Raw genomic sequence first — 24,228 nt, forward strand, 5'->3', positions numbered from 1 at the left:
TGAAGCTGCATTTCCATAGTGCCCGGCACAATTCAGGAAGACAGCGAGCTGTAGGGCAATGGGGAGCTGACGGTTATTTGAATTATTTTGAAAAATCGAGTGACTGCTGATCTGATCTAAGATGGCGTCAAAAATATCAGGGTTTACATGCAATTTCTGGCGAAACAAATCAGGGTGATCCTCGGCAAAGTGAGTTAAGAGCTGGATCTGTGGAGCTCGTGGAATAGGGTGATTTGGTTGATTGAAAACATCCGAAGCTTCAACCTCATCGCGAAGAGCAGAGATTGCACCAAGGAGGCGACTGTAGTGTGTGATCATATCACCAGAGTTACTAGAGTTACTAGAGTTGCTGCTAAAGTCAGAGAAATAGGGGGATATTGGGGAGGGTGGGGAGAGACTCATGATAGAATTAGAATCGGAGTCCGAGTCAGAATCATCTTTCATAACATGATCATAAAGAGCCGTTGCTACCTCCAGAGTAGCAGTATCAATCTCCTCGAGGAGTTGATTGTGAATGGACCAACGAGGGGGCATGGTATGAGTCGTTGCAGCGGAGCGGAGTTTGAATTCATCTCTTGCCTGTCGAGCGCAACGTCGAGCTCCACACTACTAGCAAACACACACTGTGATGCTTGCAAAGCTTCAAAAACACACCTATGATTCCTCCTCTCACACTGAATTTGAAGAAGACGCAACAGATGTAGATCCTCGCACAGCACGTACCAACACACAGGTAGCAAATGTGCCACTGGCAAGTACTCAAATTCCCGTCACTTTCTGGTGTGTTCAAGTACCCTCGACGCCCACAGAGTACGAAGACTCCACCAGCTGCCGCAAAGCTCAGATATTCATGACAAAGCACCTTATCTGCATCTGCTCTCATCTAATCCCGAAGCCGACGATAACGAGCCCTATGTGAACCTTCTGTCATCTGATCCCAATGTTGATCACGCACTCTGCCTTCTGTCAATCATAAAAAATGGTGCTCCCATGGTACGCAAGTCACTCCTCTTGCAAATGATGATGCTGACACATTTGTTCACTTAGGCATGTTCCTCGCACACCAGGACTCCATCCCTTCACGTTGCGAGTTGCTCTCGCACCAGTACTCCATCCCCTCAGTCTTCCTGCTCGTAGATGCACCTTGTGCATCAATCTGTTACAGCTTCTACCACATGCATTCTCCCTGACTCGTTTGCACACGTTTGTCCATCTGTGATCCAGCATCTAGTGTTCATGCAGTATTCATCAGATTTCTCCAGGTGTGTGTCCGGAGAATCCTTTTACTGGCTAATCCTTACGATCTGTGCTCTCGCGAGGCTAGTGAGACTAATTAGTGGTTCTTTTGTATATGTAGACTACGAAAATGTCTACACCGGTGCTTCATGAAATTTTGACCAGGGCAGCTAACCCTAACCCTACCATAAGACTTAAGACATTTTCTCTGAGCGTCTTGTTTGAACGGAGCTTAAAGTTCACAAATTTCAAGCGAACTTTTGAACTGTCATGGTGCATCCTGACTCTTCAGGATATGTTTTAAATCCTACTCTGAATGACCCTATATATAAGCAGTTACCTAGTAGTAGGCTCCTTAAATAAAGTTTATAATTATGGAACACCCTTAGACCTCGACGTGCACGACAACTTCAGCATGTCCACCACGTCCTCGCTGGCAGGTGACCTCGCGAAGCTTACGGTTCCCCAGCTCAAAGCGTTGTGCAAAGAATGCCGCATTGTCGGGTATTCAAAACTCGGAAAAGCTGCTCTCCTCCAGAAATTAACCGATAATAATGTCCACAACCCTCAGCCCGCGATTCCGATCCAAGCAATATCGACATCAGAAATAACAGTACCAGTTGAACACACAAGCCACCCAGCTTCAAGCCTAGCTCCTGCACTCTCGATTGGAGTTACAAGTTTTCTCGATCCCACTCACGATACACAGACAGCACACAAAGACTCAACCCCTAATATATCTGCAAAACTATTTCCCCAACCCAAAACACTGCCGGCGTCTTGTATAGTGGGTCCCTCAGCTGCCACTGTCCGCCATTCATCAACAACAGTTGTCGCTGCATCAAGCCCTGACGTCCAGGCTCCCGACGAGAACCATGGCACGAAACGACCCCGCGTCTCTGCTATCTTTAAGTCTGCAAAAAGGCAAAAGCCTTCTCCTGTAAATGCTGCATCTATCTGGGATGCCGACTCCTCGACCTCCACGACTCAGCCATCCACGTCTGCTGGAACCCTCAAATTGCATACTGGTCTGATATCTGTCACCGAATCGGCGGCTGAGGGTCTTCCACGCAACTCGAGCGTCTCTTCAAAAGCAGTACCTATCGTGGCTCAGCTTCGAGATGCCCAGCTCGTCCAGAAAGAGTCCACAACAAACCGTCAAGGCCGATTCAAACCTCTCGTTTTCACAAGGATTCCGATTGTGGCTAGTACTCCAGTAATTTCGCAGAAAGCCACTGCCCTCAACGACCACTCGGCCGACGAAACTACTTGCACACCCTCAGATACCTTTAGCTTTGAGGCCGCCCCCCTTTCGACACCATCCTTCGTGAACATCACATTTCCGCCTAAGCTATCCGACAGGAAACAGGTTCAAAGATGGGCAATAATCCTAGCCGCGCTCTCTGATCAAGATCGTCATATTTGCGTCCTAGTTTCTCGGGCATTTCGCTATGCAGGTAACATGACGCTGGGTATCCGGAGGTCTTGCATGGAAATGCCTAACGACGTTTCCATCCAGTATACCTTTCTGCCGCGCATATACTCACTCAGAAGTATCACGGTCACCGTCTAAACCAAATAATGAAGCGCTTCCCGCAGAACACGACGAACATGTGGCCCTACCTGCGTCAGCGTCAGAACGAAGTGGCTTTCCGGAGACAGACATTCCAAAATTACTTTCGTTGGAAGATACAATTCTTCGCCGTGGATCGACCCTCTATCTGCACGCATCTGGGCGAGCCCAGATGACGAGAAGCAGGTGGTCATCGCGCTGAGGTATGTTGTTTTTGATGGCGGACAGAGCACAGTTGAGCATTAGGTTCAGATTTGTCCTCACAAGGCTTTGGTTTACGCTCTCTACCGGGACGAATGGGCGAGATCCATCGGCATGGCTAAAAGATACTGTGGAAGATGCCCAAGAAGTTGTCAAAGGTGAGATTTGGGCGATCACCATTCGAGACGGCAATTCGCTATCCGAGTTCTACGTACTGGAATCCACTTGCGAAGTCATCGGCAGGGCATTCAACGCTCCTCAACTTGAAGTCTACTCCTCTGGTTTGCGCGCCGACTGGTCAGAATACATCTCGTCTTGCACTGGTGCTTCTGTGGAGCCTCGTAACTTGATCTCGGAACACCTCCGTTGGGCGAACTACGAGGAATATGACCGAGGAATAAGCAGGCATTGGTTGCGTCGTATTTTTGGTGAAGGCGATGTTGGCTTAGCGAAAAAGGTGGTTGCTGAGCGATATGTCATGGCATGTGTGGTCGCCAACAGGTGATCTTCTGAATGCGATTGTTCGCTTTGGAACACTGTATTGACAATTGACGAACAGCATCAGTGGTCGGTGGATGTCCTCTAACCAGATGGCGCAAGAGTTTGCAGGTCTGCCGTCTCAATCGACTCTCGTCACTACCAGAGGGAGAACACCGAAGATCAATCTTTACCTACCAGCGTAAGCACTGCACTCGTACTTTGACTCAGTGCTCTCAATACTCCTTCGTAGCCATCATCATGTTGAAAGTGTTCACTTTACCACACCAAAAGGCGTGCCATTGCACCCGGCTCTTGCCGTCATGCAGACCCCAGCAAGGGAGTACATCATCTTGAAGGACAACGGAATGCAGGTTGGATGCGAAGAAGATGGTGTCGCCGAGGTGTGGATGCAGGTCCTTGGATGCGACAACAATGGCATAGTGGTTGCGTGTTCCAAATGAGTCATGATGCATCCCAGATACTTGGAATAATTCGAGGTCATTGAAAATCCGAATGACAATGACCGCGTTTGATTTCAAGTACATATGAATCATGGTATTATCTTCGTGCAAAATTCAAGCGAAACAGTCAGAAATCCCCATCATGTCGAACTTCAAGCTTTATCCTGGGACTTGATCTAATATAGAAGGAACCCTACGGTCGCGAGCCCTCCGACTTGAATTTCGTGTTCCCGGTCCCCTCCTGCCAAGCCCTTCCTTTTGTTCCATGCATCAACACGGACTTTTCCGGACGCTGGAGTGCGATAGGCATACAGCAATGCTCGAGCGTCTAGATTGAATATCTCCTGCAGCACATGAAATACCGCCAAATTTTATCATTCGCTGTCATCGATACTATTCCCCCCGATCACGCGCGCCCCGCCAAACTCTGTTACGACCCTGTAGCGGCTGACAGGGATTTAATCGACCATCCCCTTTCACAATAGGTGTATCATGCTCCTGCTAGGGGGCAGATCTGCGCCCATTTAACAACACCACGCGGACTAGCTACCCGAAAACCGACGTACTACGTCCGCGTTCGTACCTCTTACGCTCAGTCTGCGCTCGTTCGCCGATGTGACGTATAAGATCGCCCTTTCTGCAAGAAATTACTTTTGACTTTGACATTCCGCTGACATTTTTCCATCTTTTCTCCGCGTGGTACCGTTTGCTTATCAGTATCCATCACGCCGATGTTTCGTCAACTTTGTTTCCTCTTATCACTCGCCAATTTTACCAGCTCAAACGAACTTTGACAGTTACGCAAGGTCCGCAAAATCTCCACGACATTCTTGCGAGGTTCCGTAAGAACAATCGACTCTCGACACCACCGATTACGCTGACTTCACTGATTACAATGAACATCGACGATTCCCCGGTCTAGCATAAGTCCCGGAGGCTGCTTATGCACCTTCCTGTGTGTCCGTACTCCGGAATGCACTTGCTTCGGTCCCGTCTCCAACTGCGTAGTTTTTAAGTAAAATTTAACTTCCTGTGCCATCACCCCGTCGGGTTAATCATTTAGTGTGATGTGACCATTTGTGACGTCACGCAAGGATCTGTCACGGTCCTAATCCCAGCAACTGTACAGACTCGGTGTAAAGAAAACTTTTACATGCAAACTTTTACATGCATACATAAAATTCTACATTACACCGTGTAGTTTTACCATGTCGATCTCGCCTGCAGCACCAGGAAGCCCAATAGCAGCGAAAGATAAAGGAAAACAGAAGGCTACACAAAATGACTTCATCTCTTTCGACGACCTGGCGTCGGAAAGCTCTTCACAGTCAAGCTCTAGCTCAGATACATCTTCCGATAGCGACTCAGACTCGGACTCGGATGATGAAGAAATTACTCAAGAATACTTGCAGTCTCTTTTGGACAAAGCAAAATCGAATGCTCGAGAGTCAGCTAACTTGAAAAAGGCACTCCGAGGAAATGCGTTCGGTGCTGGAGAAGACATTATCAAGCTTGGTGACGATTCGGAGAGGTACTACATATTATGAAGGATGTTGTTTCATTGTTTTTCTGAATTGCACTGTAGGCCATTGCCACCATTGGATCCTGGAGAACTTCCGCCTGCATATTTTGAATTTGTGAAAGGTCGACGTGACGCCCCAGCGACTGTACGAGACCCAGACATACAGCGTGCAGAAGCAGCTACCTCTGGAACCGTTATTCCTGCACCCCCTCCAAAACCAATGCTTACCGGCAAAATGTCAACTAAAAAACAGCGAAAAACTGTAAGTTCACAAGTATGATCCTATCAAGTGAAGGACTCACGGACGTGTATTCTTCCAGATGAGAAATCAAACTGCTGGTCCAAGCTGGTTTGACCTTCCGGCACCTGCTGAAGCTGATTTGCCCCGATTGCACCGCGAAGTAGAAGCTCTCCGCCTGCGCAATCAACTAGATCCCAAGCGCTTCTACCGTAAAGACGACGGCGATGGTAAAGGTATTAAAGGACTTCCAAAACACTTCGCTGTATGTTTCTGAGATCATCTATAATATCACACATTGGGCTTACTTTCCCATAGATCGGCACGATTGTCACTACGAACACACCATTCGGCACAGCAAGCACGGATAACCTTCCTCGCGCACATCGCAAGAGGACTTTGGTCGATGAGTTGGTCGACGACGCGGAAGCACGACGATATGCGAAGAGGAAGTTTGAGGATCTGCAGGCCGTGAGGGGCGCGAGAGGGAAGAATACCTTACACCAAAAGAAAGCGTTGCGCAAACCGAAGTGGTGATTCTGAAGCACGCACTTCTCACCCAGTCAGGCCAGTTGCTCATCAGGTAACACGCAACCTTGTATACGACCAGTGACGTGATTAGTCGAAGCGTTGCCTTTTGCCTGCAAGGTCCGTTTCCCCAGCAAACCCAAGAACACCGATACGAATTACTTGTGCTAGTCGGTTGACGCGGCCTGTGGGGCATCACTATAACTTGCACTGATAGCCTGACTATGTCTGACGAATATTTTGTAAACTCTAACGATGCGAACACACAGGTTTGGTTCAGAAGACTCATTACCTCTACTTATTTTTTTTAATGGAACGTGTAACCATCTAGCAACTGACGAAGTCAGCCCTAGGAAGATAAGTACGTTAGGGGTCACGGGGTTTCACCCATGCCGGTATTGAGATATAGTCACCTAGGGGAAATACTTTATGTACGATTGCATCAGTGCCTTCATGGAATCATCTATGTCGTCCGGGAGGACGCCGAGACACCATACCATACCCAAGGCTACCTCTACTTATACCATATACATAGTAACTATTAGTACTGCATGCATGCAAGGGTAGAGCCTGACTATTTCATCGCCTTCCTGGGGGTTCAAGCTATGCAGTCATAAGAAGGTCGCTCGAATTCAGCTTGGAAACGTGGGGGTCATGGCAAGGGGTTCGCCGAGTCTGCGCCCATTTTCCCTCAGCTTGAATTTAATTCATTGTATAGATCACGTGATTAGTAACCAGGAACAATAAAGTACTTGATAAGCACACGGACAGGGGCGGACATTAACTGCTCATTGTTACAACATTCAAATGGTCTAAACTTCTCTCCCATGAGCAAGCGCTGTCTTAGTTCCTATAAAAACAATGAATCCAAAACGCATGTTTTTCTCTCGTCCTCGTCTTCGTCTTCGTCTTACTACCAGTACCCGTGGCGGCCGCGCCGCAAATTTTTCATTCGCTTTCACTGTCGCATTTTTCCCAACACTCTTTTGAATCATGGTGGCACTGTCAGTGCTCATCCGCCTTCCATTCATTGCACTTTCTTTTATCGCTCTTTCCCAAGCTTCCCCTTTGAGCTTCAAAATTGTATCTAACTAGCCACATACGAAAACATTCGAACCTCAAATTACCACGCGGTCTTTCCAGTTCGTTTAAATCATCGTCCAGCATGACACCTATTTCTTCTGTCTCTGCAACCGCGACGACGACTTCTCAGGTGCCTACCGGGACAAGCTCTCCTACTGCATCATCGAAATATGTCATTGCGCACTTCATGGTCGGAAATGCGTACCCCTATACCGTGGATAATTGGCTCGCGGACGTTTTCCTTGCGCATTCCAGTGGAATCGACGGCTTCGCTTTGAACGTAGGAGTGGATGATTGGCAGCCTTCGCAGGTGGCCAATGCGTAGGTCCCATGATGCTCTTTACTGAGTAACAGACTTCTGATTCAGCCAATCAATAGTTACCAAGCAGCGCTCCAGTCTGGAACTGGGTTCAAACTTTTTCTGTCCTTTGATATGTCGTGAGTTGGTTATTCGTTTTCTTTTACCCAGCGAATCCTCATTCGTGTAGTTCTTTGCCTTGTAGCACAGCTGCCAACGCCGCCACTCTTCGTACTTATATAACAACTTACGCCGCACACCCTAATCAGCTACTTTACAATGGTCGCGTTTTTGCCTCAACTTTCTCTGGAGAAACTTGCACTTTTGGACAAGGATCTGTCGCTTCTGGATGGTCGACTCAATTTGTGCAACAACTGACAGGATCTTCCGCGGTTCATTTTGTGCCATCATTTTTCATCGATCCATCACAGTTCAATACCTACAGCAGTGTGATTGATGGCATGTTCAACGTAAGCTCCTCCAATATGGTATTCTGCATAAGTTTGAATATTCTCAGTGGAATTCCGCGTGGCCGACCCAAGTCACTACTTCATTCGTATCGTCCCTAGGTCTGCTTGGAGACATTGCTACTGGACAATCCTCCGCTGTCTCCTCAGCATTATCTGGCGTCATCGGATCAACAACTCCAGACGATACATACATCTCGAGTTTGACTGCAATGGGTGGCGGTCGAACGTACATGGCATCTGTATCTCCGTGGTTTTTCACCCATTACGGCCCGTCATCTTACAATAAAAATGTGGGTCATCCTTCCATCGCGCATGTTGCATACGCTCACAAAGCTGCTGTAGTGGATGTACTTCGGCGATGAGCACTTGTACGCTACTCGGTGGGAGTCGTTGATCAATATCCGCGACCAGGTGGATATAGTAGAAATCATCTCTTGGAATGATTTCGGAGAATCGCATTATATTGGTCCGATAGAGGGCGACCAACCCATGAGTCAAGCATGGGTTGATGGAAACGATCACACTGGTGCGCATTCACTGATCTATGCAGATGAGCCAACTTATGCTAACCCATGTACCCTAGGCTGGCTCAACCTGACGTCCTATTACGCATCAGCCTTCAAGACGGGAACGTACCCTACTCTGACCAAAGATCAACTCGTAATGTGGTCTCGTCCACATCCTGCGGCGGCTTCCGCTTCAAACGACCCGGTTGGAAAACCAACAAACTATCAAATTGTACGTGATTTGTTGATATGATGTTGCGTATTCCACTGACGATGAATCCAGACCCAAGACAAGGTTTGGGCCGTAGTCCTGGCGACTTCTCCTGCTACAGTCGTGCTTTCCACCTCTTCTACCCAATCTCAAACTTTCAATGTTTCTGCTGGTGTTTCGAAGTTATCTGTGTCCATTCAACCTGGCGGGACCATGCATGGGACACTAACCCGAGGAGGGCAGACCGTTATTGACCTACAGGCAACGAACTTCACCTTTGAAGCTGAGCCAACGACATATAACTTCAATGCCCACGTTGTTGCCTCCCCGTAGTATTGGCACTTGTGGTTTTCAAAAAAGAATCATTGTAGTGATACCCAATTTATTCAAATTCGAGCACCTAGCATTATATAGCTGAGCTATTATACCTTTATCTTCTAGTCACCGTGTACGCTGGTGTATACCGTAGTGAAATCAAGTTGCCGACTTCGATAACCGCTCATGATTACATAACGACTTTTATGTCTGATGCATTCGAAAAGCATATACTTCGGCAACTTTCACCAAGACAGCCTGTCGCTTCATGGACCGTAAGCATAAGCGACGCAATCCCAAGGCGCGCCAATCCACAGCAGGCTCGAGGAAGAAGGGGAAGTCGCGTCATAAAAGCAACGGTGTGGTCCCTACAGCCGATGCACCTGATCCCAACGCTACGATCCTCGAATACAAGTCACTAGAAGATAAGGAGCGCGACAGAAAAGAGAGGCTCGTAAGAGAGGTCTGTCTGTGACATTCCCGAAGGTCAGGAGACGCTAATATTGGCCGAAGCTTGCAGCAGAGTCGGAATCCAAGGTATCGAGACAGAAGCGGAAAAGGCTGGAAAAGTATGTTGTGCGTCAATTTCCCTGATTTTCACAAAAGCTTGTACAACGGTTCCTGTAGGAGAAGAAACTAAGAAAAGAAGAGAGACTCGTGATTTTTGAGAAGCTAGCGTATGTAAAGCTCTCGCATTTTGTCGTCGCGTCCCCTCAGCAGTGTGTAGTCAGACGCAAGCTCAAACTTCAAGCCTCGATCTTCAGTCGTCATCTACTCTTGGAACAGGAGCCACCTCCACAGCTCGGGAACGCCAGGAGAAACTAGAAGACAAGGATGTACGCCGCGCCATGGAGGGTCAGCCCAATAAACGTCGACGGCGCCATAACGATTTCACGGTTCATGAACACGGAGATAGTGAAGGCGAATCTGACGCAATGGATGGAATTGACTTTGGTGAAAACGCTGATCAGACGCCAGTGCAATATGAGCACGAGGGTTCAGTGGCGAAGGAATTTGCGGCGGATCCTCCTACAACATCGACAGTCTCGCAGCCAGCCAGTGTATCCACTTTCGCGGTTGGCGGAGCCCTTAAACGCAATCCCGATGGTTCTGTCGTTGCACCCATAGTCGTGAATAAAAAAAGTGAAAAGGCTCGAATGGTATGTACGCCCTGGCCGAGAAACTTCCGAACTGATATTTTCTCTCAGAAGGCCTCCTTCCCGAGCTGGAAAAGAAGGGCACTCCCGACAACGGCTCCGGAAGAGGAATCAGACACATCCTTTGACAGTTCTGATTCGGCCTATGATTCTGACGAAGAAAAAGAAGATGGAGATGGGGAAATCTCGGCGGCAGGTTCAGATGATGACAGTGAGGCCGGCAATCCATATTCTAATGGGGAAGAAGAGCGTCCTTTACCTGCCAAGAAACGCCTTGGATTCAAGGACTGGGCCGTCAAACAGCTAAACCTAGCGAAAGGCCATGATACCACTGAACGAACCCCGTCGTCTCTTGAAATCGAGCATCCCGCTGCACCCCCGTCCAAAAAACGCAAGTTGATGTCGTCACAACCGAATTCAATGCGCGGTCCCCTGGGTGAAGACTTACAGCTCCCTTCCACCTCTTTTGCGGAATGTATGACAAAAACACAAGAGACTTTCTCTACTTTCTCTAAATCTTCTAGTGTAAAGTCGGTGTCCGTCATTCGACCCCTTGATATTCAGGAGTCCAGGATGCAGCTACCTATCATTGCAGAAGAGCATCCCATTATGGAAGCCATAATGCTTAATCCGGTGGTAATCATCTGCGGTGAAACTGGTAGCGGAAAGACTACTCAGATCCCACAGTTTCTCTACGAAGCTGGGTTTGGTGATCGTACCGGAGGTTCGTTCGTTCGTATGCGGTCATATGATGGTGACTGACGCGTGTCCAGTGAACCCGGGGATGATAGGAGTCACGCAGCCACGTCGAGTTGCGGCAATGTCAATGGCATCTCGAGTGGCTCGCGAATTGTCCTTGACTTCCTCCCGCGTATCGTACCAGATCCGATACGACGCAACTGTGTCCCCTTCAACTACGATCAAGTTCATGACCGATGGCGTGCTTCTGCGTGAACTCGCTACCGATTTCTTGCTATCAAAATATTCGATCATCATCATTGACGAAGCACACGAGCGTAGTATGAACACCGACATCTTGATTGGTGTCCTTAGTCGGGTAATCAAGCTACGCGAACAAATGTGGAAGGAGGGCACAGAGGGCACGAAACCATTACGGCTCATCATCATGTCGGCAACCTTACGCGTCAGCGATTTCGCAGAGAATCAGGCACTCTTTCCGTCGCCGCCTCCTGTTGTCAATGTCGATGCTCGCCAGCACCCCGTAACAGTACACTTCAACCGGCGGACGTCTACTGACTATGTGCGCGAAGCGGTCAAGAAAGCGGCCAAGATTCATGCTCGTCTGCCACCGGGAGGTATTCTCATATTCTTGACTGGGCAAAATGAAATTCTGGGCGTCTGCAAAAAGCTCGAGGCACGATATGGTAGAAGAGCTCTGGAGGCAAAAAAGAGGAGGAGACAAGTTGTCCAAGCTTCTTCTATTTTTGCAGAATCCATCACCAGTGAGGGTCCTTACCCTGTTGCTTCGGTTCATGGTGAGGAATTTCAAGCAGTCGTCTCATGATTTCATCTCAAAAGGACTCACAGCCGACATTGAGGCGGAGGATATCGAGTTTGGCGTTCGTGAGCAGGAGTTAGCACTCGACGTAGACGGAGACCCCACAGAGGAAGATCCTGAAGGCCTGGATAGTGACGACGACGATGGCGTCAACGCTGAACTTGGCATCGATGCCGAGGAGTGCGATGGTAAAATTTTCAATGTATTCATATTCAACGAGCTCAAGCATCATGGATCTAGTCCCAATGCATGTCGTCCCTCTGTATTCGCTTTTGCCGAGCGAGAAACAAATGCGAGTTTTCGATTCACCACCAGCAGGCCATCGTTTGGTGGTAGTATCAACAAACGTTGCGGAGACCTCGCTTACCATCCCAAATATACGGTATGTAATCGATTGTGGACGAGCGAAAGAGGTACGAACATCTCGATCGATAGAGACGTGCTCTGACGACGTTTACAGCGACATTATGATGTCGCAAGCGGTATCCAATCCTTTCAGGTGGGTTGGATCTCCAAGGCCTCTGCCGCGCAGCGAGCTGGTCGCGCGGGTCGTACGGGTCCAGGACATTGCTACAGACTCTACTCCTCCGCTCTTTATGAGCATTATTTCGAGTCATTTTCACAGCCTGAAATCTTGCGCACACCGATTGAAGGTGTCGTGTTGCAGATGAAAAGCATGAACATTGACGCGGTTGTCAACTTCCCTTTCCCAACTCCTCCAGATAGGCAGGTGTTGAAAAAGGCTGAGACGGTTCCTTACTCGTCTTGGCGCGCTCAGTAGTATACCTCTCGTATCGCAAGCGAGGGTGTCCATGTCAACAATCGGGGGTCAAGTGACGCCTCTGGGGAAAGCAATGAGCTTGTTCCCACTCTCCCCTCGCTTCTCTCGAATGCTCGTTGGGAGTCAACAGCATGGTTGTCTACCCTATGTGATCTCGATTGTGGCAGCTATGTCGGTCGGGGACCCTTTCCTTCGTGAAGAGGGGTTAGATGGTGACAGCGACTCCGATAGTGACAATGAAGGACTGGCACACATTAAAAACGCTTCCATCAGAGCGAAAGAGGTGAGGAGGACCCGACGGCGGGCATTCTTTGAGTCTCAGCAGGTTTGTCCTCCGTCTCTTGGCCTTAAATTTTCCTGAGCACTGGAACAGGTCCATGGATCGCTGGGTAACTCCAACAGTGACATCTTCAGACTCCTCTCAGTCGTCGGGGCCTATGAATATTCTGGAGGGGGGCGCCAATTCTGTAAGGACCACTTTGTAAGGCCTAAGGTACGTCGGCCAGCTATGCCAACCCGCAGCAACATTATGGAAGACTACAGGCCATGGAAGAAATACACAAACTGCGAGCCCAACTAAGTAGCATCGCGCAAGCAAATTTCCAAAGTGCTGAAGTTGGCTTCAACAAAAATATCCGACCTCCCAACGACATCCAGGTAATAGGCTTCCTGTTCATGCGATTCTACCTTGCGCTGACGTCATATTTTAGCTAAAAGCTATTCGTCAACTGCTCACCGCTGCCTTTATCGACCAAGTAGCAGTTCGGAAAGATTTAATACAAGACAACTCCAGTGGAAGGCAGTTTTCAACTGCTAAAGGCGTCCCTTATGCGGCGGTGGGAATTTCTGGGGATGTTTTCATCCATCCGACGTCTGTGCTTGCGGATCGCCCTCCGCCAGACTATCTCGTATTTTCTGAGGTAGTCCAAACATCACGAACCTGGATCAAAGGTCTGTTGCCGCCACTGCAAGTCTACTAGACGCTGACGATCGTGAAGGACTAACGGTCGTAAATCCTGCATGGCTGTCGAGTCTTGGAAAAGAGAGTATGTGCACTTTTTCCAAACCTTCGAGAAACAATGCAGGCGTGATGATGTCTATACCACGGTTTGGGCCAGACCAGTGGGAGCTACCTCCCGTGAACGTGTGATTAATGTACAATTGTGTTGTCCTATATATATATGCGATGCAGGTCTAAAGAAAGTGCGGGTGACGTATAATTCAATGACGATGTTGGTAATAGTCAACCTATGGCTTTCCAGGCTGGTGGATTGATGATCGTGAGCAACTCAGTCGATTACCGAAAAAATACGGAAATCTTACCTTGTTCTTTTTGGGTATAAAGATGCTACCTTTCTCCTTCTTAAAGCGCTTCTGGGGTGGCTGCATTGTCCTGGTTTCATGTGGTCTAGAGGTGGAAGGTTCGCCATTCACACCTTCAACCAAACGACGCTTCTGTCCAACATCGCTGGGAATAGCCAGGTCTGCAGGAGGATCATTTATCGGCGGTTGCTCATCGATTGTCTGGGAAGGTTTTGAGGAGGGAGGCCGACGACTAGACTCAGCAAAGCTCTTAGGAGTGACCTAAATCATCTGGTTTAGGTGGGGCGGTCGCGGCTGGCTGCTTCTTGGGCTTCGCAGGTGATGGAGGCCGGCGAACCGAGGTGTTCATAGCTTGGGTGGTAAAAAAGCTTACATTCGCCTGTCTCTCAGTTAGTACGAGGTCTCGCGAGGAAGCGTGTCAATATCAGACCTCCGTCAGCAATGACCTATCGCGAGCATCCTGGATCACTTTGCGCCAATTCTCGTCGCTTCGCTCGAGAGTAGGCGCATGGCCCAGAATAAAGAGAGATGAACGTGCACGAGTTATAGCGACATTCATTCTCCGAACGTCTGTACACCATTAGCTGCTTGCGAATATACAGATTCGGAACATCATACCCGACAGGAAACCAACAGATTGCAGTCCAGGACCAGCACGGACACAAGAAAGGATAATCACATCCTTCTCTTGTCCCTGGAATCCATCGACAGTATGGAAGTGTATCTTGTCCTTGATATCTCTCCCAAATCGTTGTTCAAAAGCTCGTTGAAGCTCTAAAACTTGACCACGGTACATGGAAACCACGCCAACTCGGAAGTCAAAGTCTACGGCGGAAAACTCCTTACACAAGCGTGCGTACAAGGCGAGGGCAACTTGACTCTCCGTAGTGTTCTTTAGAGAATGACCGCTTTGTGGAGGCTTCTTGTCCCCGGTTAACGTTGAAGAACCTATACGTGCCAAATTTAGGATGCGAATGCCACGGCTGTTTTGTTTTGACGTCCATGTCGGGGCCATCCAAGAGCCGGCCTTGGTAGAAAATCCTGCTAGGAAGACGACTAATGTCAGGGTGCATGCGGTATTGGATGCTAAAAACCATGAGTGCACTAGTTACTAGTGAAAGACGGAAGGCATACCTGAGGAGGTGAACGGCATCCGGGCGGTGTTTCTGAAGGCGCACGAAGAGCGATTGATTATACTGGTACTTGCAAGCCTTCAATGACAATCAGCGTATATTCGACAGATATTGCTGAAGCTCTGCTTACCTCCTGGGACAAAACTGTGGGGGGAAGTTGTTGTGGATCTAGACAAGGCTCAGTGGGGTGTCGGGGGTACGAATGAGTGTCACTTACCACCGACCATGATGCACCTTTGGCAACGAAACTTGAGTGGTATCAATGAGCTCAACTCGATGGACTGGGCTGCTTCGTCGATGATGACCATTTCGAAATCGAGTTGTTCGAGCGTTTCATGGCCTGCACCTGACAGAGTGCTGCAAATGACGTCTGCCTCTTGAAGAACCTCCGTCCTGACGCGCCTCCGTACAGCATCGAGTGTCCTAGAATCCGATTTTTGTTTATCTTTCAACCGGTCAAACTGCTGTGTCAGCGTCATCCGTCGAGAGTTTAGTTTCTTGATTTCTTCCTCTAGGACCACCATCCGGGCATTGTTGTCGCGAACAGAGGCCAGCTCATCCAATTTCTGCTGTTTGATCTGCTTGACTTGCTCGATTTCACCTCGTAGCACGTTGATTTCGCTGTTCGCATCCTTGGAAGTGTCGTTGGGAGTTTGGCCATTGAGCTTTTGTTCTACCAAGTAGTCGAGGGAAATGTCTTTCACGCTGATGTCGATAGCCTTCTCTGTTCCAATTCGGACTACTTTCAGGGAACTCGCTTTCCGTTGAGGGCCTCTGTATCCTTCTTTGAGACGGCTAGCAATTTCGTTGATGGCAGCATTGCTAGGTGCGCAGAGTAAGATCTTCTTCACGGGCTCTGAAGACGCTGCGGTCTTCCCAACATGAATGGACGTCACAGCACGTGGACGCTTATGAAGAAACGCTTCGACGAGACCGCAGATGGTTGATGTCTTGCCAGTTCCGGGAGGTCTGCGGAAGATTGTTCATTCAAAGTGCCAGTCTGACACCAGATAGAACTTACCCTTGAATGAGCGCAAAACCATCTGCCTTGAGTGAGCCTATTATAGCTCGTGCTTGTGGCTCATTGACATTGTACGCGGACATGGTGTGCTGTACCTCGCGTTGCTCAATGGGTGGCGTAGCAGAGAGTTTCGGAGTTAATATCATTTGGAAGAGATCGTAGTGAGGTAGTGCCACGAGAGCGCCATACTCCCGGTGAAGAGTGCTCAAGCTATCGAGCGGTAAGCAAGCTATTGCAATACAAATAGGGGAAACGCACCTGAAAATCTTCTTCAGGCTCCAAACAGTGTTGATCTGCAGACCTATGTCGCCCATAGTGGGGTGCATGAAGCACCGGAGACTCATCTGCGATCCAAATGGACTGGACCTAAAGCTCCGAACCTTCATCATGATTGACTTTTTACCCTCTGGGTGCCGAAGCAACACAACATCCGTCTCTCCTAGTCGCCAGTCTTTCTGGACAGGCTCCGAGATAGTTGCGTCAAGGTCAACGAAATCATCGGTGAACTGTTTGGAAGTGATTCTGCAATCATACACCCCTTGTACCTCTTCTTTGGATTGGACAATTTGCGACCAACACTCGAGGAGTAACAAGGGCTCAAAGACTCGGAGATAGTGCTGATAGTCCTGGAAGGTGTCAGGAACATGAAGCAACGGAGTTTTCCCACCGACGGTGGGAGGGTCAGGACCATCGTGGTCGTAATTCCAAGATAGGAGAGTACGATGCAGTCCGGTGGTGTCTGGTTTTAAACGCAGTGCCCGGCGACGGGCATCTTCTCGACGCTGGAGACGCTCCATAGTTGCACTCTTGGCTTGGTTTTGAATGTCCAACAACTTCACTTGGCGTCTTTCCACAGGCTTCTTGACTTTTGGTGATCGCTGGAATTTGCCCAAGGCGGCCAGACCGCTCTGCATGCCTTCAGCCTCAGATCCGGAATCACTGGAATCCTCTGAGGCGGGAGCTGTGGGAAGAATACTACTCCCAATTGGTGGTTTACTGACGCTCGTCGACGTGCTTGTTGATAGCCGCTGGAACTTGGGAAACGCGCCTTTCATAACCTCGGGTTTGAGTTGTTCATTCTCAGCAGGTTTCCGGGGAACAAAGTCACTCGGCTTTCGTGCTGCCGCCTGTGCTTTCTGCGGTGGGGGTTTGTGGGGTTGGGTAGGTCGAGCCTTCGACGCGCGAACCACGGAAACAACTTCAACTTCTTCCTCCTCAAACGAGGCCAGTGCGTCCTCTAACTGGGCTATTCGACTTGAGTCAAGTTTTGTCTTTACAGCGCCAGATGTGTTCTTGCGGAAATCCTCGACGTGCTTGTTCAGTTTGGCAAGGGTAGCTTTCGATGGAGGGACGCGAGTTGTCCGAAAACATTCGAGGACCGTCTGAAGCAACGCAAAGGACTGATGGAGAAGCTCTTCATCAGAGAGCCGCATCCACCGTGCTAGCTCTGAAACCACTGGCTGCAGGTCGCCCATCATGTTCTTCCCCATTCGAGAAAGTTTTCGAAAACTGCCAGTCACTAATGAGGATGATTCATCTGTGACAGTGACGCTGGCAGACTCCATTACTCTCCATTGTGCCAGCAGATCTCTCCCGAATATGAGCGCATCTCGCATCCACACCGTCATGTCCGGAATTTCAAAGTAGTCTGACCAAAGCGGTGTGCGTTTGAATATCACGGTGAGGGACCGTGTCATCAAGTTCCACAGTCGAGGTATTTGTGTTGCTGGCCCTTCCTTGTCTTTCGGCCGCAGGAACAAGTCATTGTGTAACAGTCCTTCTGGACTGGAGCACAAGACCTCAATGACGTCGGTGAGACACTGCACCAGCGACTTGGAAAGACTGCAGGCTTCCGGTACATGTGGTGCGTAATGAACGTATCGTTCCAGGATGCTGAAAATGCCCTCAAACGAAGAGTCTGGGAGGTTGGAGAAAAGGGCGCGGAAGCAATCAATCCGAATGTCGACATCAAATGCTTGACCAACAAGCGTCTTTGCAGCGCCTTGGAGGTCTTCAATGGGAGACAGCATGAGGACCATGACATCACGTGCGACTCCAGGTCGATGTAGGACATCAAGAACGAATGACGTCTGGTTGTAGTTCGCGAGCTTGGATACTACATCAAGAAATCCGCTTCGTGAGATAGTGAGGCATCGATTGATGGCATCAAAGGCCTGGGCATCCGGGCTCGAACGAACATGTCTGTACGCCACTTTGTTCAAGAAGTCAATGTGAGAGAACTCGGCGATAATGGCAATGATGGCAACAACGCCATCTGTATCATTTGTCTGTAGAGATTCATATGTCTTCTTCCACATTTGTTCTCTGATAGTACAGACGGGGAACACATTCGTGCGTCCTGCCAAGAACTCGCAGGAGGTTGTGATAGATTTGGCGATTTCACTGGCGTCTCGAGTCAAGGAAGTCGTGATGAGCTCACGAGCAGCGCTGCGTACTTCTTTCCACTGCGAATTTGCGTATGAGCGACCAAACGCCACCGAAATGAAGACCTCGGCATGAATGTCGAGCACGCTTGAAACTGCCATACGACGTTGCGACGTCTCTTCCGACTGAGTTTTCCGCACCTGGGAGGCCAGTAACTACGAGTAAGGAGATTCATCAGTACAACGTTAGATGAGAAGATAGAACCACTGACTCGGACGGCGGAATGCATGACCGCTGGACGTGCTTCCTGAAACCGCTCGTGCTGTAATTCCTCGCAAAGGAAATCTACGATTCTTGCTAGAACGTCCGCATACATGGCAGAATCGGATATTGATGTAAGATACTCCCCGAACCATGACAAGAACCATGGTTTCTCGTCTGCTGACTTGAGGTCCTGCAGCATGTCGCAGAAGGAAGTGTTGTCCTTAATTGCATCAAAAACGACTTGGGGATACTCTGGGCCCTCGCCTTGCCACAACTGATTGCCTAAACGCTTGAGCAAGAAGAGTAGGCACCGTAAGATGTCAGAAAACTCTGCCTCCATGTTCATTGAACTGTTCAATGTAGCGAACAAAAATAAACTCACGTCGCCCAATATCGTGTAGGTGGCCTGTCACGATTCTCCGACAGCCCATTCCTTCAGATGACTTTGCAAGAACCTCTGTTGGAAGATGTCGTAGGATTTGGCTAAATCCAGCCCAAAGTTCGCTTGAGTCGGAGGAGAACATGTACGGTAATACACTGTCCGTCGTCGTTCCTTGACCTTCGCATGACATTGTCAAGGCACTGATAACCGCCTCCAGCGTCAATTCATGTCCTGCAACGAACTGGTGCTCTAACATTGGAACCTGGGTGCTTTTGGTGATTTGCGCCTTCGCCCACTGTCTAACGTCAGAGGAACCATCCATTACGAGTATAAAAAGGCCCGGGGGAGGCGGAACCAGTGGCCAATCTGAGATAGGTGGGCATGCACGAATCAAGGAGAAGACCCGAGGATCGCGAAAGACGCGCATGTTTGAGACCATGTGGTATAACACAGGTTGTGGCACTTCCTGAGGCGTCCGGGCAGCCAATCTAGAGTCGGACAGGTCTATTCCCGAACGCACGAGGGCCTCTACGACCACGGATAGTTCCCAATCATCAAACTTGCTATAAAATCCTCTGATCACATCGTCAGAGAATGCGCCAAAATAGCTGTGGGGCAATCAGTATAAAATATGCATTCCACATGGAGTACTACTGTCTCGTCGAACCACTCACGTTTTCCGAGAGCTAGCCTTCACTTCCCCCAATCCCTTGATACATTGACAACATCCTGCAAGACAAGACTTCAACCTTCTTTTCCAAGCGTCCACTTTAGGGCTATCGTATGCAAATAGCCTTAGTAAGAATGTAGCGGCGCCAATAGTAAGCTGGTTGGCGCGACTGCAGAACCAGTGGTAGGTTTGGTCAGATGCGGATGGGGGAATCTTCATCAAATATGAATATATCGGCCCAAGAACGTCATCCGTTGCATCCGCAGTGTGCACTGGCGCGTCGCGAGCTGAAGTAAGTAACGTCTTAACTTTGCTGAGTTCGACATCGGAGGTCATGAACGACGTTCAGGCTGATGGTGGACGTTTCGTCTGAAGGTTTTGAATCGGCAGCGACCAAAAGCAGTCACGAGCGCTAGCGCAAATGGCAGCGTGGCAGATTTCTGAAGTAGCCACCTCATTGAAGATCTTCTCAGTACAAAAACAGTCCACAGGCCTCATCACTATAACATATGGATTCTTGTGATGTAGAACGTCTCAACGAACTCTTGGAGCAGGATGTAGATTTGCGGGAGGTACACATTAATATTGAAAGTCGCTGATCTCCGCTATCGGTCTGACCTCCAAAACTTCCCCCTTCTAGAAAATCAAGGAGCAAGTGACGGATCTGGATAAGAAGACTCGCAACATGGTTGGGGTTCTCAACAAAATCCATTCGACACCTTCCGAGTCAAGTTGTACCATTGCTAACTAGAGTATCTCTTTTGCTGATTGTCAACGCCTATCTTAGTTCCAAGTCTCCTTGATTGTGTGCGCCCCATCTTGCACAGTTGTCAAACCACTAGCGCTGCTATGGCTGCGCTCATCCCTCCCAGCCAGTTCTGGCGATGGAAGGAAATGTGGTCCAACTCTTTGCGCACCGCAATCTATTCAGCTGCCTTGGTAGAATTTCTTGCAACAGGAAAACTCATTTCCCTACCACAAGTCAGTCAGATTCTAGGGAGTGAGCATCGCTTTCTCCTCTGTGTCGTGTGTATAGTAACTATACTTTGTCCTGTCCCGGACCTCCCCAGTCAAAGATGAATGGAAGGGCCGATTCGTGCTGCCCGTCGAAGATTATCTTCACGGTCTGATCAGCCTGGTCAACGAGTTGGTAAGTCCGATAATGTTGAAGTGGATGTATTCTTGCAATAATCTTTAGCCGATATCTTTGGTGATTTATTTGCCCTAGCGACGCGTTCAACTCACTTGCCATTATTTCCTGTGTAGTCTCGTCTCGCTGTCAACGCAGTGACCCTTGGGAACTTTGAAGCACCTATTCAGATATCTATCTTTGTGAAGGATCTATTTGCCGGATTTTCGATGGTTAGTTCAAGTGTATTTTTGGCAATAATTTGAATGAATTTGGTGGTGTCCAGCTGAATCTAAAGAATGACACGCTCCGGCGACGTTTTGATAGTCTGAAATATGATCTCAAGAAAATCGAAGAAGGTGGGCTCACGTCGCGTAGTGCTGTACGCCAGTCTTAACTTTGTTTTAGTGGTGTATGACGTCTCTCTCCGAAAATTGGCACCTCCCCCCACAGGGAACACGTTGACATGTAACAGTGATGAGGGAAAATTCTAATGTATCTTAGTATTCGAAAATCTTGTGTCAATATTGGATACTGCAACTGTACAACAGTAGATGTCATCAGCACAGTGCAATTATCAACGAGTGAACGGTACTTGAGTATGTGAGACGAGGTGGCAGGGGCCCTCAGTCATTAGGAGTGAAACTCCGCGACACCTGGTTGTATTCATCTCCAAGACCATCCTAGACCATCCCACGTTTCTACAGCTTTCGTTTCGTTTCGTACCCTACAAAAACCCAGTAGAAGTACTTGCTAACGACATTATCTGCAGCTCATATACTAAACGCAGAAAAAATGGATAGAAGGCACGCACTACCGCGACCTGCATCCTCAGAAGGCATGTTCTCACGCTCACTGCATAACCTTTCAACATCGAACGCTGCGGACTGCTTACTTATTATCAGAGGTAGATTGCTGGTCGCATGCATCTAAGTCATTGGCATCACTCTCCGATGTTTATGCCAGCCCTAGTAGCGTCGAAACCATCGGGCGTGTTAACAGACTAATCTCCATGTGGCCGACCGATGACGTCCTTCCGGCTGAAGGGTATGATGGATTGAAAACCAATTACAGACGGCTATCTTCAGCCTTGAAAGAAGTTCGACACATTAGCGATGAGGAAGTCAAGTACGGTGACTATTCAGTCTCCTTGTGAAGTGTCACATATTTTTCCAGGGCTATCGACAGTCTTCTTGAAGAACTCGACATACTAATAGCCCTCCGAGAAGCACCAGAGTTACCCTCACAAGGTAATATTGTGACTTTTTCTCCAATCTTTAGACACTTGCTCAGTTATGCACTTCTATTCAGAGAAGCGAAACAAGCGCCCACGGCCCCCATCACCTACTGCCACTCCTGTGTCGGTTACGCCACCCTTGATGTCTGCCGCGAGGCCAGTGACGACTCAGACGGCACCTTCGCGGAGCTCGACCGGCCCCTCTCCCGCCATACCATTTTCGAGAGAGCCAAAGGCTCGCAGAGAAGCTCTCGCGAAGCAGCTGCCATTACGAGAAGGGCGAAAAGTCGCATTCCACCCACCTGCGGGAAAGGCGGCCGACGGGAGCACGGCTGACGCCGATGAAAACACATGGATCTTGGCCGTTATCACAAAGTGTATCAATCAGGATAAGAATCGGTGGGGCTCATTTTAGGGATGTGTCCTTGCACTGATTGAACCTTATTCGGTATCAGATATGAGGTGCAAGACGTTGAACCTCAAGAAGACGGGCAGCCTGGACAGTAAGTCTTCGTCTTCATCACACGGAGCAAGGCATTTGATGACAAACATCATCTTCAGATGCTATAATACAACCCTCCGAGCCATTATACCACTACCAGATCCGAGTGCCCTTCCAACAAGTGCTGCACATTTGAATGCCTATCAGGAATTCCCTGCTGGTTCGACGGTCATGGCGCTCTATCCTGACACGAGCTGTTTTTACAGAGCTGAAGTCATATCCTCCCCGAGAGACGTGCAGCCAATCGGACGCGTAAGATACAAACTTCTACTGTGTTTATGTGACTCAATTCAACTCAGGGTGTGTCCGCAAAGCACATTGCCATGTACAAGCTCAAGTTTGAAGATGACGATGACCAAGAGCATTCTGTCGCTGCACAGTGGGTTGTTGAATGGCCTGGAGCATGATTATATCACATGTCTAAGTATCTCTATTTACTGCAATTCCTTGAGAGGTCCACGATGCCCTAGGCAGATCGATGAATACCGGGTTTAGTCTGACTGCGTTCAAGTTATGGACCCCGAACACTCTTCCATATTTTCAACATGTGACTGCTTTGTACCGAACTTTCTGGATTTTGACGAACTTCCTATATATATGCCGCCAGACAGGAGGTCACTTTGCTTGAAGACCAACATGTCTATCGCTCGACAACTTCTCCATGAGTTCCGCCCTCTGTTCCGAATGCTGGAGGAGCCTTTTGGGAGGTCCGCTGTAGCACCCGTGTACCATCAGCGCTCCCTTTTTGACGACCCCTTCTTCCCGTCTCCTGCTGCCATGCGTCCCCCAGTTGACGTCACAGAGGTAGGAGACAAATACATCATAGAAGCCGATATTCCTGGTGTTAAAAAAGAGAACGTTGATATTACGATAGGTGACGCTGGCCGTAGCGTCACCATCCAAGGAAAAACCTCCTCTCGCCAAACCAATGGCGAACTCTCGGGCGCGGAAGCGACCGGTGAGAGCGCGGCTGACGGTTAGTGAATCTACGGACCGAGCTGCATCGTCTGACGCATCCTCTCAGGCTCCGAAGCTGTGGCAAAGTCCGAGTCAGGTACACAACTTGCTGTGGAGCGCCAATATTCGGGCAGCGCGACCTTCACTCGCACAGTCTGGTTGCCTCGTCCCATCAATAGTTCCAGAGTGTCTGCCAAGCTCCGGGATGGCATCCTTACCATGACCGTCCCAAAAGCTGAGGATCAGGAGAGTATCAGGGTTCCTCTTGAGTAATTTCACAACCAATTGAACATTTGTATGGCACAAACATTTGTCTTCACCTCCACAATGTAACAGTGTCACAGCAGTCAGCTCACTCACAACTGTATTATATGTGTATTGCAATCGCATTTCCATATTACCCGCCGTGCACCTCTCGACCATACTCTGAACACCCCTGTCAAGTCAGACAGTCGGACAGTGAGATGTGGTTGTAAACGAGCCTCACATGCAATTGCGAAGCTAGTGTTGTCAACAACCACTTTGCGATAGTGGATTCATCATGATTTCCCTATAGCTATAGACCGACTGCGGGACGCACCAGTCCGACGATGTTCTCTGCAATTCTCCTCACCTCCGGGAGATCAGGTCAGTGAGGTTCGGAAAT

At 49.0% G+C, this 24,228-nt stretch overlaps 9 protein-coding genes across 9 annotated transcripts; 8 read left to right on the forward strand and 1 right to left on the reverse strand.

The window, feature by feature from the left end:
• Positions 1 to 1,627: 1,627 nt before the first annotated feature.
• EDB91DRAFT_1336139 (uncharacterized protein) lies at positions 1,628 to 2,718 on the forward strand (the record flags this gene model as incomplete). The annotated part of the gene is made up of 1 exon (XM_041325523.1): positions 1,628 to 2,718. A coding segment is annotated over exon 1 (1,065 nt), but the record flags the coding sequence as incomplete, so codon positions are not given.
• A 199-nt stretch (positions 2,719 to 2,917) lies between these two features.
• Positions 2,918 to 4,193, forward strand: EDB91DRAFT_1128833 (uncharacterized protein). Its single transcript, XM_041318546.1, has 3 exons — positions 2,918 to 3,511; positions 3,570 to 3,689; positions 3,741 to 4,193. The coding sequence occupies exons 1-3, from the start codon at positions 3,015 to 3,017 to the stop codon at positions 3,949 to 3,951; spliced, it is 828 nt and encodes a 275-aa protein (XP_041178003.1). The 5' UTR covers positions 2,918 to 3,014; the 3' UTR covers positions 3,952 to 4,193.
• Positions 4,194 to 5,089: 896 nt separating this feature from the next.
• On the forward strand, positions 5,090 to 6,438 carry EDB91DRAFT_308493 (Fcf2-domain-containing protein). The gene is made up of 4 exons (XM_041326804.1): positions 5,090 to 5,482; positions 5,537 to 5,735; positions 5,794 to 5,976; positions 6,030 to 6,438. The coding sequence occupies exons 1-4, from the start codon at positions 5,160 to 5,162 to the stop codon at positions 6,246 to 6,248; spliced, it is 924 nt and encodes a 307-aa protein (XP_041178004.1). The 5' UTR covers positions 5,090 to 5,159; the 3' UTR covers positions 6,249 to 6,438.
• Positions 6,439 to 7,015: 577 nt separating this feature from the next.
• EDB91DRAFT_1328749 (glycoside hydrolase family 71 protein) lies at positions 7,016 to 9,335 on the forward strand. Its single transcript, XM_041325293.1, has 7 exons — positions 7,016 to 7,643; positions 7,701 to 7,760; positions 7,811 to 8,090; positions 8,138 to 8,380; positions 8,433 to 8,616; positions 8,674 to 8,828; positions 8,880 to 9,335. Exons 1-7 carry the CDS (start codon positions 7,405 to 7,407, stop codon positions 9,138 to 9,140), a joined length of 1,422 nt encoding a protein of 473 aa, XP_041178005.1. The 5' UTR covers positions 7,016 to 7,404; the 3' UTR covers positions 9,141 to 9,335.
• Positions 9,336 to 9,390: 55 nt separating this feature from the next.
• On the forward strand, positions 9,391 to 13,729 carry EDB91DRAFT_1237002 (P-loop containing nucleoside triphosphate hydrolase protein; the record flags this gene model as incomplete). Its single annotated transcript, XM_041321528.1, is given in 14 exon segments — positions 9,391 to 9,585; positions 9,636 to 9,698; positions 9,750 to 9,799; positions 9,850 to 10,282; positions 10,331 to 11,003; positions 11,053 to 11,702; positions 11,731 to 11,986; positions 12,039 to 12,211; positions 12,259 to 12,560; positions 12,580 to 12,904; positions 12,953 to 13,072; positions 13,123 to 13,236; positions 13,290 to 13,530; positions 13,578 to 13,729. The coding sequence occupies 14 exon segments, from the start codon at positions 9,391 to 9,393 to the stop codon at positions 13,727 to 13,729; spliced, it is 3,747 nt and encodes a 1,248-aa protein (XP_041178006.1).
• A 98-nt stretch (positions 13,730 to 13,827) lies between these two features.
• Positions 13,828 to 20,093, reverse strand: EDB91DRAFT_1247757 (SEN1 N terminal-domain-containing protein; the record flags this gene model as incomplete). The annotated part of the gene is made up of 14 exons (XM_041322852.1): positions 13,828 to 13,842; positions 13,903 to 14,163; positions 14,276 to 14,281; positions 14,333 to 14,472; positions 14,521 to 14,794; positions 14,841 to 14,988; positions 15,037 to 15,113; positions 15,166 to 15,203; positions 15,253 to 16,004; positions 16,057 to 16,266; positions 16,315 to 18,656; positions 18,713 to 19,035; positions 19,088 to 19,695; positions 19,762 to 20,093. The coding sequence occupies 14 exons, from the start codon at positions 20,091 to 20,093 to the stop codon at positions 13,828 to 13,830; spliced, it is 5,526 nt and encodes a 1,841-aa protein (XP_041178007.1).
• A 98-nt stretch (positions 20,094 to 20,191) lies between these two features.
• Positions 20,192 to 21,481, forward strand: EDB91DRAFT_1128855 (Translin). The gene is made up of 7 exons (XM_041318547.1): positions 20,192 to 20,329; positions 20,398 to 20,488; positions 20,545 to 20,757; positions 20,828 to 20,907; positions 21,024 to 21,119; positions 21,173 to 21,245; positions 21,295 to 21,481. Exons 1-7 carry the CDS (start codon positions 20,267 to 20,269, stop codon positions 21,378 to 21,380), a joined length of 702 nt encoding a protein of 233 aa, XP_041178008.1. The 5' UTR covers positions 20,192 to 20,266; the 3' UTR covers positions 21,381 to 21,481.
• A 70-nt stretch (positions 21,482 to 21,551) lies between these two features.
• EDB91DRAFT_1128865 (SGF29 tudor-like domain-containing protein) lies at positions 21,552 to 23,251 on the forward strand. Its single transcript, XM_041318548.1, has 7 exons — positions 21,552 to 21,724; positions 21,792 to 22,014; positions 22,063 to 22,136; positions 22,198 to 22,522; positions 22,579 to 22,626; positions 22,685 to 22,877; positions 22,925 to 23,251. Exons 1-7 carry the CDS (start codon positions 21,682 to 21,684, stop codon positions 23,030 to 23,032), a joined length of 1,014 nt encoding a protein of 337 aa, XP_041178009.1. The 5' UTR covers positions 21,552 to 21,681; the 3' UTR covers positions 23,033 to 23,251.
• Positions 23,252 to 23,978, forward strand: EDB91DRAFT_1128870 (HSP20-like chaperone). The gene is made up of 2 exons (XM_041318549.1): positions 23,252 to 23,601; positions 23,650 to 23,978. Exons 1-2 carry the CDS (start codon positions 23,262 to 23,264, stop codon positions 23,853 to 23,855), a joined length of 546 nt encoding a protein of 181 aa, XP_041178010.1. The 5' UTR covers positions 23,252 to 23,261; the 3' UTR covers positions 23,856 to 23,978.
• Positions 23,979 to 24,228: the final 250 nt, after the last annotated feature.

This window comes from Suillus paluster (genome assembly GCF_016628075.1).
Source record: "Suillus paluster strain FC165 chromosome Unknown EDB91scaffold_21, whole genome shotgun sequence".
NCBI lineage: Eukaryota > Fungi > Basidiomycota > Agaricomycetes > Boletales > Suillaceae > Suillus > Suillus paluster.